The sequence below is a fragment of the Erpetoichthys calabaricus genome, chromosome 8 (assembly GCF_900747795.2).
Source record: "Erpetoichthys calabaricus chromosome 8, fErpCal1.3, whole genome shotgun sequence".
In the NCBI taxonomy this organism is placed as follows: Eukaryota; Metazoa; Chordata; class Cladistia; order Polypteriformes; family Polypteridae; genus Erpetoichthys; species Erpetoichthys calabaricus.
Genome location: NC_041401.2, coordinates 174,761,743 through 174,776,424, shown reverse-complemented (window position 1 = coordinate 174,776,424; position 14,682 = coordinate 174,761,743). Strand labels below are relative to the sequence as shown.

Genomic DNA, 14,682 nt, shown 5'->3' with positions numbered 1-14,682 from the left:
CAGAGGATTCAGTTTTCAAACAACATTGTTTTCAATGATGAGGCCACATTTCATTTAAATGGCTCAATTAATCACCAAATTTGAAGCTACAGGGCAACTGAGAAGCCTGTTATTAAGGTAGACAGCGTGAATTTACTAGGGATTACACTGTTATGTGGATTGCCGTATTTGGGCTTAATTGGACCATTCTTCTTTGACAACACTATAACTGTTTTTTGTTTATTTGAACTTGCTGCAGGAATCCGTCATGCCACACATTCATGAGAAGTTTGGGGATGAGCACTTTTATTCCCAGCATTCATCAGACCTCATGTTATGGACTTTTTTGGGGGAAACACGTCAAAGATAAGGTTTTATTACACCAAAGTAACAAAAATCAGTTAATTTAAAGCAGCCATTGAAAGAGAATGTGGCCAAGAACCAAATGAAATGATTCGAGATTTTTGCAAATCTATTGGTCTGAGTTATCAGCAGTGCCTGGAACTGAAAGGCCAGCGGTTCAAACACTTCTGATAACTCGAAATATATATGTGTAATTGAAGCATTGTGGCTTTTTCTGTGTGGGATGTAGTAAAAGACTATATTGCACACATCAGGTACAAATTATCACGTTATTTTTTTTTTTTTATATATGTTAACCCCAGCAGTGGAGGTTTTGGGCTAGTCGCATAGCAGTGTATACCTGACGTGCTGAAAAGAGTCAGCTCAAAGCAATAGACACATAGTGTGTGCAGAGAAATACAAGCAGGCAAAGAGAGTTTTTGCACTTCTGCAGCATGGGATGTTTCTTTCCTCCCTGAGCTCATCTTAGGACATCTTTCTTAAGGTGTGACAGGTGTACCGCCACATCCAAACTGTCCCTGGCATCAGTTGATGGTGAAAATCATGTGAAGTGTTCTTGTGCATTGCTTCTGGTACTAAAAACTTTTAAAGCATATTGCTCGTCATTTTGGTGTTAGGACCTTATAGTGGAGGGTATAAAATGATGAAAACTGTGAGACTGAAAGTAATATATCTTGTTTTATATTCTCAATCTGCTGTTATGATGATAAGTCACAATTTTATATTACCGTAATTTTACGTGACTGTTACTACTCTGCAGAATGGTTTGTCAAAGTGAAATGACCTGTTGTCATAAACATTATGAATAAAAAGTTTTTTGTTTTTTTTTAAATTTTTCATGTTGTGTGCAATTACCAGGTTTGAATAAATACTGTTTTGTTAAAATTTAACTTAATTGTAAACTTATATGCAAAATGAGTAAATCATAAGTGTTCTAATAAAAACCACTAATGAATATAAACAAGAGTGGTTGCAAGGACAAGACAAAACCTTTTAATATGCTGAAATCCAGGCAATACCAGGCATGGGGTCACAAATGTAATTAAGAAGGGTGGAGACTACATTGAGAAATAACATTATCGGTTTTGTTATACAGTGATCCCCCGCTATATCATGGTTCAGCTATTGCACCCCCACTATATCGCGGAAATCTTAATACATAATTTGCCTGCCTCCTCACTCACTCACTCACTCACTCACGTCCACCTGAAGCCGAATGCACAGTCGCCTTCTGCGCAGCTGCCCGAAAAACCTTACGAGACCGACATCCAACCCCAACATCGCGGCAGACGGCGGATTTACGGCCGCAAAAATTCAAAGAGAAAGGCGACTTTGATTAAACCTCTAGAGGCCTGAAAGGCGATTTCGACTACAGCTCGAGGCCTAATTACGCATTCTGATTCAATTACGCATTCATTCAATACACCTACCGTATATCAGGTTTGTGGTGCTTATACTTATTACTATTCCATATTGTACTGGAACATTCATTATTCAATATTATACTATAGGCCTGGAAAATTCATCAACTAACAGTACAAGCCTGTACAGTAATGAGTAAAGCGGACTACAATCATTACAAAACAACTTCTTCGTTACTTATCATTTGTTCTTCATACACTGCTGACACAAACTCGTGCCCGTTTCATCTTACGTTGCCGAAACGGGCTCTTTGTCTAGTACAGTGATCCCTCGCTATATCGCGCTTCGCCTTTCGCGGCTTCACTCCATCGCGGATTTTATATGTAAGCATATTTAAATATATATCGCGGATTTTTCGCTGCTTCGCGGGTTTCTGCGGACAATAGGTCTTTTAATTTCTGGTACATGCTTCCTCAGTTGGTTTGCCCAGTTGATTTCATACAAGGGACGCTATTGGCAGATGGCTGAGAAGCTATCCAGCTTACTTTCTCTCTCTCTCTCTCTCTCTTGCGCTGACTAGGGGGGTGTGAGCAGGGGGGCTGTGTGCAGCTGCTTCCTGAAAGGACATGCTGCACGGAGCTTCGCATACTTAAAAGCTCAAAGGGCACGTATTGATTTTTTATCTCTCTCTCTATCTCTCTCTAACTCTCTCTCTGCTCCTGACAGAGGGGGTGTGAGCTGCCGCCTTCAACAGCTTTGTACCGGCGGTGCTTCGCATATTTAAAAGCCAAAAAGCCCTATTGATTTTTTTTTTTGACTGCTTGCTTTGCACTCCTTTGAAAAGGAAGATATGTTTGCATTCTTTTAATTGTGAGACAGAACTGTCATCTCTGTCTTGTCATGGAGCACAGTTTAAACTTTTGAAAAAGAGACAAATGTTTGTTTGCAGTGTTTGAATAACGTTCCTGTCTCTCTACAACCTCCTGTGTTTCTGCGCAAATCTGTGACCCAAGCATGACATTCTAAAAATAACCATATAAACATATGGTTTCTACTTCGCGGATTTTCCTACTTCGCGGGTGGCTCTGGAACGCAACCCCCGCGATGGAGGAGGGATTACTGTATTCAATAAGTACATCCTACCTGTAGTGTACTCTGCAGCCAATTCATAACAAAGCATACAGTTTTCAGCAGGCACTACGGTAGACAAAGAGTTTTGCGTTACAGTACCCAGATGATTTCTTACAAGGCCATTATTGGCTGAAAGTGAAGACTCAACCAATCAAAGTGGGATTTTCATTCTCTTGGGCTCTGATTGTCTCCTGCTAATGTGGTGTAATCTCACAAGAACAGCGAGCGTGGGTCCCCGACGCATCTCAGTTCTCTGCATATCGCGTACCTTGCTTGTGGTCCAATTGTTGTGAGCAAACTTTTTGTGAACTTTTCGTTTTGTTTTAAGCCCTATGATGGCTCCCAAGCCATCCTGTATCTTCTAAGCCTTCTGGTAGTAGTGAGCCTAAGCGCCAGAGGAAGACCTTAACCATTCAGGAGAAGGTAAAACTCCTGGATATGCTTTGGGAAGGAAAGCATTACACGGACGTCGCTCGCCATTTTAAGGCTTAAACTATAAAAAAAAAAATGTTTATTTATATGATCTTTCTGTATTGCGGATTTTCACCTATCGCTGATGGGTCTGGAATGTAACTGCCGCGATAGGCGGGGGATCACTGTGTGTATATATATATATATATGTATGTATATGAGGTAACCACCCATACAATCAGATCATGTTTCACACTACGAATGCTATGAATGTAATTACTCCGATCTCCAGGCTGTCAAATAAACAATATACACACATATATGTGTATATGTATGTATGTATATATATATATATATATATATATATATATATATATATATATATACATACACAGTACTGTGCAAAAGTTTTAGGCAGGTGTGAAAAAATGCTGTAAACAAAGAATGCTTTCAGAAATATAAATAATGATTGTTTATTGTTATCAGTATACAAAATGCAAAGTGAGCGAACAAAAGAAAAATCTAAATCAAATCAATATTTGGTGTTACTACCTTTTGCCTTCATACCAGCATCAATTCTTATAGGTACACTTGCACAAAGTCAGGGATTTTGTAGGATTATAGTCAGGTGTATGATCGACCAATTATACCAAACAGGTGCTAATGATCATCAATGTCACATGTAGGTTGAAACACAGTCATTAACTGAAACAGAAACAGCTGTGTAGGAGGCTAAAAAACTGGGTGAGGAACAGACAAACTCTGCTACCAAGGTGAGGTTGTGGAAGACAGTTTCATGTCATGGCAAGATTGAGCACAGCAACAAGACACAATGTAGTTATATTGCATCAGCAAGGTCTCTCCCAGACAAAGATTTCAAAGCAGACTGGGGTTTCAAGATGTGCTGTTCAAGCACTTTTGAAGAAGCACAAAGAAACGGGCAACGTTGAGGATCGTAGACGCAGTGGTTGGCCAAGGAAACTTAGTGCAGCAGATGAAAGACACATCAAGCTTATTACCCTTTGAAATCTGAAGATGTCCAGCAGTGCCATCAGCTCTGAACTGGCAGAAACCAGTGGGACCCAGGTACACCCATCTACTCTCCGGAGAAGTCTGGCCAGAAGTGGTCTTCATGGAAGAGTTGCAGCCAAAAAGCCATACCTCCAACGTGGAAACAAGGCCAAGCGATTCAAGTATGCACGAAAACATAGGAACTGGGGTGCAGAAAAATGGCAGCAGGTGCTCTGGACTGATGAGTCAAAATTTGAAATATTTGGCTGTAGCAGAAGGCAGTTTGTTCATCGAAGGGCTGGAGAGCGGTACAATAATGAGTGTCTGCAGGCAACAGTGAAGCATGGTGGAGGTTTCCTGAATGTTTGGGGCTGCATTTCTGCAAATGGAGTTGGAGATTTGGTCAGGATTAATGGTGTTCTCAATGCTGAGAAATACAGGCAGATACTTATCCATCATGCAATACCATCAAGGAGGTGTATGATTGGCCCCAAATTTATTCTGCAGCAGGACAACGACCCCAAACATACAGCCAAAGTCATTAAGAACTATCTTCAGCGTAAAGAAGAACAAGAAGTCCTGGAAGTGATGGTATGGCCCCCACAGAGCCCTGATCTCAACATCATCAAGTGTGTCTGGGATTACATGAAGAGACAGAAGGATGTGAGGAAGCCTACATCCACAGAAGATCTGTGGTTAGTTCTCCAAGATGTTTGGAACAACCTACCAGCCGAGTTCCTTCAAAAACTGTGTGCAAGTGTACCTAGAAGAATTGATGCTGTTTTGAAGGCAAAGGGTGGTCACACCAAATATTGATTTGATTTAGATTTCTCTTTTGTTCATTCACTGCATTTTGTTGACTGATGAAAATAAATGATTAACACTTCCATTTTTGAAAGCATTCTTTGTTTACAGCAGTTTTTTTGCACCTGCCTAAAACTTTTGCACAGTACTATATATATATGTATGTGTATATGTATATATGTATGTATGTGTGTGTGTGTATAATATATATATATATATATATATATATATATATATATATATATATATATAATATATAATATATAATGTGTATATATATATATATGTATACAGTTAGGTCCATAAATATTTGGACAGAGACAACTTTTTTCTCATTTTGGTTCTGTACATTACCACAATGAATTTTAAATGAAACAACTCAGATGCAGTTGAAGTGCAGACTTTCAGCTTTACTTCAGTGGAGTGAACAAAATGATTGCATTGAGGCAACTAAAGCATTTTTTTAACACAATCCCTTCATTTAAGTGGCTCAAAAGTAATTGGGCAATTGACTCAAAGGCTATTTCATGGGTAGGTGTGGGCAAGTCCGTCGTTATGTCATTATCAATTAAGCAGATAAAAGGCCTGGAGTTGATTTGAGGTGTGGTGCTTGCATGTGGAAGATTTTGCTGTGAACAGACAACATGCGTTCAAAGGAGCTCTCCATGCAGGTGAAAGAAGCCATCCTTAAGCTGCGAAAACCGAAAAAACCCATCCGAGAAATTGCTACAATATTATGAGTGGCAAAATGTACAGTTTGGTACATCCTGAGAAAGAAAGCAAGCACTGGTGAATTCAGCAACGCAAAAAGACCTGGACGTCCACGGAAGACAACAGTGGTGGATGATTGCAGAATCATTTCCACGGTGAAGAGAAACCCCTTCACAACAGCCAACCAAGTGAACAACACTCTCCAGGGGGTAGGCGTATCGATATCCACGTCTACCATAAAGAGAAGACTGCATGAAAGTAAATACAGAGGGTGCACTGCAAGGTGCAAGCCACTCATAAGCCTCAAGAATAGAAAGGCTAGATTGGACTTTGCTAAAGAACATCTAAAAAAGCCAGCACAGTTCTGGAAAAACATTCTTTGGACAGATGAAACCAAGATCAACCTCTACCAGAATGATAGCAAGAAAAAAGTATGGAGAAGGCGTGGAACAGCTCATTATCCAAAGCATACCACATCATCTGTAAAACACGGTGGAGGCAATGTGATGGCTTGGGCGTGCATGGCTGCCACTGGCACTGGGACACTAGTGTTTATTGATGATGTGACATAGGACAGAAGCAGCCGAATGAATTCTGAGGTGTTCAGAGACATACTGTCTGCTCAAATCCTGCTAAATGTAGTCCAATTGATTGGCCAGCGTTTCTTGATACAGATGGACAATGACTCAAAACATATAGCCAAAGCAACCCAGGAGTTTATTAAAGCAAAGAAGTGGAAAATTCTTGGATGACCAAGTCAGTCACCTGATCTTAACCCAATTAAGCATGCATTTCACTTGTTGAAGACTAAACTTCAGACAGAAAGGCCCACAAACAAACAGCAACTGAAAGCCGCTGCAATAAAGGCCTAGCAGAGCATTAAAAAGGAGGAAACCCAGCATCTGGTGATGTCCATGAGTTCAAGACTTCAGGCTGTCATTGCCAGCAAAGGGTTTTCAACCAAGTATTAGAAATGAACATTTTATTTCCAGTTATTTATTTTGTCCAATTACTTTTGAGCCCCTGAAATGAAGGGATTGTGTTAAAAAATGCTTTAGTTGCCTCACATTTTTATGCAATCGTGTTGTTCACCCCACTGAATTAAAGCTGAAAGTCTGCACTTCAACTGCATCTGAGTTGTTTCATTTAAATTCATTGTGGTAATGTACAGAACCAAATGAGAAAAAAGTTGTCTCTGTCCAAATATTTATGGTCCTAACTGTACATGTATGTATGGATATGTGTGTGTGTGTGTGTGTGTGTGTATAATCTGTCTCAGGCAAGCCAATGAACTGAAATGGAACTCTCCGTGCTGTGTGTCAGATTTAAAATTTGTTAATATGCTCATATTGTGAGGGTGTTAACACTTTAAGTACTCCAAAAATGCATCAATTACTCATTTGCTCTTATGCAAATAGACCTTAACAAAGGGTTCTGTTAGTCTTAATTATTGTTTTACAACATCAGTAAAGTGATCATTCATCTCTTTGCAGTGTGGTGTTTGATATGGTTGTAGAAGTACTTATGAATATTATGGATTCACAGGCCTTATAATAAAGTAAGCAATAGAAAGAAAGTATGTCTCACTTAAGCCACTTTGGACCGTTCCAAAGTGAAGCTATTTTAATAGGCCATATTTCAAAGATAAATAACCACTTTACTGATATTTTGTAAGTGTTGTGGAATACCGGGGTGCATACAGCCGCCCTAACCCAACACAGACAGGCAGAGACACGAATTGCCACACAACACACTTTTATTTACAGCCGGGAAAGCATTTCCTCTTCACTCGTTCAAGGTACAGCACAGTCCATACAGCACCACAACACAGTCCTTTTTTTCAACTGCCAATTCACAGTCCTTCTGCCTCCACTCCTCCCTCACAAGCTTCGTCCTTCTTACTCCCGACCCTGGCTTTCTGAATGGAGTGAGGAAACTCCTTTTAAGCTGGTCATGGGAGTGTTCCAGGTAGCTCATTAATCAGACCTGGAATCACTCCCAGGTGTGGTGAAAGCCCAAAGTAGGGCTCTGCAGCTCCCCCTGGCAGCTCCCATGGAACTCAGCAGGGCTGTGGCAAACTCCAACTCCCCGTGTGCCCAGAATCAGTGGTGCCAGAGCCGCCCGGGTAATGGCCGTGGCCGCCCGTCATAGTGTATTATCACCAAAAGAAACCTTTGTTAAGATCTGAAGAGTAAATGCGTAATAAATACATTTTTGCAGTACCCAAGTTTCATTTTTACTGTGAGGATTATTTTATTATAATTCAATATAAAAATGTTAAGTATTCCTTTTTTGTTGTAAGAAGACATTGTTTGCATTATTTTATTTATATCAGCAATTATTTGATGATTTATGGTTTTCATCTCGGTAATTCCCCTTGTCAGCAACCAATTTTATCTACTAATCAAACATTGAAATGTACAGTGGGTTAAATAATTGGCAGAGTGATGATTGAACATTTAAAAAAGATAATGCATAACATCTTAAAGGAGGGCTTTTTGAAATGTATAGTATGTTAAAATAAATGTTATTGATTGTTATAGTACAAGAAAGTCTATATTGCATGTTCCGTGTAATAAATATAAGAAATTGGAAAAAGGCTTATTTTTATTAAATTGGAGACAGTATAGAATGTGTTAAGGGCAGCACAGTGGCGCAGTGGGTAGCGCTGCTGCCTCGCAGTTGGGAGACCTGGGGACCAGGGTTCGCTTCCCAGGTGTCCTCCCTGCGTGGAGTTTGCATGTTCTCCCCATGTCTGCATGGGTTTCCTCTGGGCACTCCGGTTTCCTCCCACAGTCCAAAGACATGCAGGTTAGGTGGATTGGCGATTCTAAATTGGCCCTAGTGTGTGCTTGGTGTGTTTGTGTGTGTCCTGTGGTGGGTTGGCACCCTGCCCGGGATTGGTTCCTGCCTTGTGCCCTGTGTTGGCTGGGATTGGCTCCAGCAGACCCCCGTGACCCTGTGTTCGGATTCAGCGGGTTGGAAAATGGATGGATGGATGGATAGAATGTGTTAATAGTGTTCATGTGAATGTCCCCTTGGGATTAATAAAGTATCTATCTATCTATCTATCTATCTATCTATCTATCTATCTATCTATCTATCTATCTATCTATCTATCTATCTATCTATCTATCTATCTATCTATCTATCTATCATAATTTTGTCCATTGTCTTCTCTGTTTATTGTACATTTTGCATAACATTCCATGCCTACTAGACAGGAACAGAAAGGAAGGCATAATTGTTTGAATACCTACTTGGCCTATTCATTTATAGATACATTTTGCTCTTTTTAGATGGTATCATGGCCACTTATCTGGAAAGGATGCAGAAAAGCTATTAATGGAAAAAGGAAAAGCTGGAAGCTTCCTTGTAAGGGAGAGCCAGAGCAAACCAGGTGACTTTGTCTTGTCAGTTTTGACCAATGAAGAGAAGCATGAGAACATGGAGCGCAAAACCAAAGTAACACATGTCATGATCCGATATCAGGTAAACATGAATTTAAAAGAAGAGATGCATTCACATTTCCCCTTTCACTCTTAAACTGTTTTGTAGTGTTTTCCATTACATTTTTCTCTATTCTGCCTTGCCTGTGCCTATTTTTGTTATTGGCTAGATTTTGCACTGCCAGTGGTAGTTTGTCCTCCTAGGAACAAATAAAGTTCTATCCATCCATTACTCCATCATGCAACAATATACATAAGATGTGGCAATAGATAAAAAAAATATTCCAGTGAACACACCAAAGACAGATAACATAGATTGTTTCAGTTGTTTTTATGTTTAGAACTGAATTGAGACTAAATAAATCAATGGTTTAATTTTTTGTTTATTTAGCTACAGATTTTCAGAGTGTCTGTTGAGAAATCATGGGACAAGGTAACTAGTAGTAATTGTATTTGGGAAATCTGTTTAGAAAAAAAATTGCAGTGGGTACAACATTCCCCTGGTAACATGCAATGGGAGCACAAGTAATGGGAAATCACATAGAAGGGATTTTGGAGATAAGGTTGCTAAATTTCACTGCAATAATTTTAGCTTGCATGCAGTGCAGTAGCTTGGTACAATCTCTTTCAAAGCCATAGGTGCTCCAGCAACCTTGGTATCTATACAATTAGTGCCCATGATTTAGATGACATTCACACTGTGCTGACACTGGTTTAGATTTTGTTATCTGTGAAATGCCATACAGTAACTAGGGATATTGTGTGAGTCAGGAGGGATCATTTGTAAGGTAAGCATGCTACATTATGAATATCTTGTTGCAGGCAAAAAAACTGCCTTGACAAAACATATCAGAGTTACAGTTGTGATAATTGGCACAATGAAAGCTTTGCTGCACCTTTTAGGGATACTTAAAATAAAAGCATCTTTTGGTATAATCATACATTCTCTGCTTAATTAAACCCAAGCTAGGTACATGACAAGATACAGTGGCAAACTTTTTCTTGAGCCAAATTGCACTAGAAAGATAGTGGAGAATGATGCAACTGCTGTCAGAACAACTGTGGAAAAACTTCTATTAGCCTCCCACACTCTATTCTCACTTTTCCTCTCTCTGTCTCTCTCTCCGACTGTGTTTAGCAATTGCTGGTAGCCATTTGTCAGTATTTAAAATCCAGTTTTTCTCCTTCCGTTTACATATATCAGATTATATACATTTAGAATAATCTTTGCGTAAAGCATACATATGTTTTTAAGTCCACGTTATCATTCACAAGTAGGAGTATACAGTAGCTACATATACCAGATTTTTTTTTTCTTATGGCGGTAGATAAAGTTGACAGATAATATGACAAGATATTTGAAATCTTTTGCATAGTAATTGAAAAAGTATTATGTCATGTGAAGTGTATATGGACCTTTGTGTGTCATTATGTGCTTTACTGTATCCATATATTTAATTTCTAACCTTCTTGTCCATTTGATAATCACATTATAATGAAAACTGATACAAAGCAGGATTTCACCCTGAATGTGTGCTAGCCTACAATTGCAGTACACACATGCAGACCAATTCTGTTTAGTGATGTGCATCAAACAAACTTTTCACAAAGTTCGCATTTGGGTTTTTAGTTCTTTTTTTTATTTGTGATTGTTAAATGGTCAGTATATTCCTACCTGGACACACTGACCTGCCTCCACTCTCCTTGTTTTTGTTTTTAAGATTTATTTTTATATTCAGCAGATGTCAGTGTTGGCCCATCTTCTGCGCATGCTTCAGTACTGCATTTTAATTTTTGAACTTTAAATGTATATATTGAATGGCATATTATGTTTTATTCTAATTATATTACTTTTGTACATGGTGGCAGGTGCTTTGAGCCTTACCACTAGGAAGAACATTAGAGTGATATATATTTAATTTTATTAAAGTGATGACTATTATTTTTTGCAATTTTTGTAAGCAGAATGGGAAATACGATGTTGGTGGAGGAGAGCAGTTTGATACCCTGACAGATCTGGTGGAACATTACAAGAAAAACCCAATGGTTGAAAAGAGTGGAATTGTGGTTCATCTCAAGCAGGTAGTAAAACAAAGGGGCTTTGGCAATATGAAAATAGAACATTTTATTTAAGTCGTATTTCACATTGTATCTGTATGTTGCTTCCACCTTTTCCACCAAAGTTCCATTTATTTTGCACAGGGCTTCTCCGTTCCTTTTTTCCTTCTAAGCCATACTTAGGTATGAATGTTTTTATTTGGAGTACTATTTTACCTTACTATGTTCTTATCTGTTTGGAGATAACAGAAGTGGTATTTTCCTGTTCTAGAGCATCCTGTGTTTTTTGTCTTTAGTTGTGGGGACCCATAAGTCTAAATTTTTAGTTTTAGAGAGGTGTCTGTTTTCAGTTCCTCGAAGGTCCTTTATTATCAGGACTGGCCCGATGGCAATAGGCTGTCCATATACCACTTAATCTTCCACTGGGGTAATCTTTTGACTGTCTTCGGATTACTTGCTGAGCTGCTGAGTAGAGAAAATTTATCTATCTATCTATCTATCTATCTATCTATCTATCTATCTATCTATCTATCTATCTATCTATCTATCTATCTATCTATCTATCTATCTATCTATCTATCTATTATATAGTGCCTTACGTATCTATCTATCTATCTATCTATCTATCTATCTATCTATCTATCTATCTATCTATCTATCTATCTATCTATCTTATAGTGCCATTTCATGTCTGTCTGTCTCTACCTATATAATGTAAACCTGACTTACTTATTCACTCACTCACTCATGAACAAAAACACTATTTCTCCAGTATTTAAAAAGATGTAATTTGGCAGGATGATATATTGAAGTTAGTAGATAATAATGTTTACACTAAGAAAATATTTTCAATATATCAATATTTGGGGATAAACCCAGAAAAACTACATATTCCAAAATCTCAAAAATGCTCTGATGGATTTGACTGAAATTAGGTGATATTATTAGAAAATATTTTTCTCTCTCAATATTTGTGTGTAATAAAGCTGTAATGAGTGGGGTATTCTTAGGCAGCGCATCCTTTTTTCCTTCACCTGTGATCGCGTGGAGAAATGGGGCTGGAGAGTGAAAAAGAGGAGCTGCCCTGCACCACAGGATAAGAGAAGTATTAGCAAGCTGCATAGAAATTGTGGTATGAAATACAATTACCCAGACTGGATTGACGAATGCTCTTATATACATAAAGTTCAAAGAACAGGGAATTAGGGTGTTACCTTCAGTTTCAGACTGAGATGTGCCATTAACCTCCAGTTCACAAAGCACAAACAGAGAACTGCTGGTACAGCACACCAGCCCATTTCAAGCCCTATGTACAACACAAGTAGGAAGTAATGGTAGAATCTCTGTTTTTACAGCAAACATTTTGTCTGTGTCTCAGTCTCCCACCAACTTGTCATTCGGTTACAGCTCCAAAAGCTCAAAGTCTTCAGTCTGTGCAAGGGTGCCATTCCTTGGGGCATCACACAGTGTACTGTATAAGTGTTATTCAGAATTCTTCTGTATTAGTTGCATTATGTTTGCTTTGCAGAGCAGCTCTACCAGAAAAGATGGCTCTTTTCAAAAAGTTTAAATAATTATTTGTCTTACATTTTTTTCTCTTGTTTCTCTTTTGGTAACAGCCATTTAATACTACAAGAATAAATGCAGCCAACATTGAAAACAGAGTGAAGGAGTTAAACAAAGTAGCAGATAATATGGAGAAGCCCAAACAGGGCTTCTGGGAGGAGTTTGAGGTATTGTATTCCAATCATTTGCATTTTTCTGGTTACTGTGTAACAGCAGGCATTTGGACTGTTTCATACAGAGCCTTTTGGTTGTGCAGATATCATTGAAGTTGGGTTTTATGCAGCAGAACAGTGCTTGTTTCACTCATCTTTCATCATATTTTCTAGGTAATCCTATACTTTTTATAGAATACAAACCAGAAATCTCTCTTCTTCAGTATTGGAAGTTAATGGCTATATGTTTCTGTTGCAACCCAATTTCTTAGTTAGAAGTTAAACCATTCAATTAATCAGTTATTGCTAAAGTAGTATTTTATCTTTCATTTTAGTTAATTTGGTTGTTATTTTCAGCCCTTGGTATTTTTAGTCTTATTTTTATGTCTTAAAAAGATGCATTTGATGTTTTTAATTGCTTTGTATTTCCTAAATTAACTGGCAATTAATAAGAAAATGCAAATGACAAAAAAGTCTGCAGCTCACCATCTAACTTTGCCCTCTGTACACCTATATATGGTCATCATGAGATATGTGTTTAATAAAATATTTGAAAAGAAATAAAAGAGAAAAAAGTGAAGTACTGAGAATGACTAATCTACTCTGGGTCACAAATCCTTCGAATGATTTTCTTGTAAAATAAAATAAAATACAAGAATAACCTGATGTGACAGAATGAAATTTGTAAACGTGAATAAATTCTGTTATTAGCTATGATTGACTTCCAATCAAAATCTGCTAATTTAAATAAAAACCTGCCACTGTTGCCCTCCAAACAATCCTGGTACAGACATTGGACCTAGATTATAGTTCTGTAATGTACTTCAGAAGAAACTGTTTAGGTACATCCCCAGAAAAGGAGAAGGTTGTGAGCTTGCTATTTGTATCTTTGTTGTGCTTATATTTAATATTTAGTGCATTTTATTTAATGTCTCCATACCAGTTGTATTTTTTATGTGTTATGTATTTGCTTATTGTATAGGTATTATATACATTTCTTTTCATTCATGCTGTTTGTGGCACTGTTATATGTTGACTAGTTTTACTGAGGGCTAGCACAAAAAATGTCATTGTGACATACAGCAATAAAGAAATTAATTCTCTGATGACCTTACTCAATTAAAAAAAAGCAGAATTTCCAAAGTATCAAATTAACCAGACATGGATCTTTTGAGATGACCAGAATATATATTGTAAATGTCAAATTATTTGCAAAATACAAAATTAAATAATTTTTCTTACTGGAAAAAATGAAAGTGCAAGAAAAGTAAAAAATGAAAAGTTTCTTTAAAATGGTGACCCCACAAAATGAAAAAAAAATCACCAAAGATGATTCTTAAGAGAACTGAGTAGGCAAGATCAAATTTTGTGATACAAAATAGTGTCAGTATGAAATGTTGCCTTGTATCATGTTTTGTTTGACATTACCATATGACTGAAATGAAACACAGCCTTATGAAAACACCTTATCATCAAAAGCAAGACATTTAAATATCTGATTGAAAACCTAGAACTAAAATATAACATAACAAACTGAGTCCACTTTTACAGGATCAAAAGTAATCGCTTGTATAATGATATAAAGATGAAAATTGTTGACGCAAAATATAGACTACACATTAGTGAGTTGCATCCTTAGACGAGTATGGCAAATTGCTTTGTTGTTTCTTAAATGCACACTTGAT

General features: G+C 37.7%; 1 protein-coding gene across 2 annotated transcripts in view; it reads left to right on the top strand.

Annotated features, from left to right (window-relative positions):
• ptpn11b (protein tyrosine phosphatase non-receptor type 11b) overlaps window positions 1–14,682 on the top strand; it is a 181,572-nt gene that overhangs the window by 138,699 nt on the left and 28,191 nt on the right. For both annotated transcript variants that reach the window (XM_028807847.2, XM_028807848.2), the window contains exons 4-6: window positions 9,072–9,264; window positions 11,187–11,303; window positions 12,899–13,012. In XM_028807847.2, the coding sequence (XP_028663680.1) occupies window positions 9,072–9,264; window positions 11,187–11,303; window positions 12,899–13,012 (424 nt within the window). The remainder of the gene's footprint in view (window positions 1–9,071; window positions 9,265–11,186; window positions 11,304–12,898; window positions 13,013–14,682) is intronic.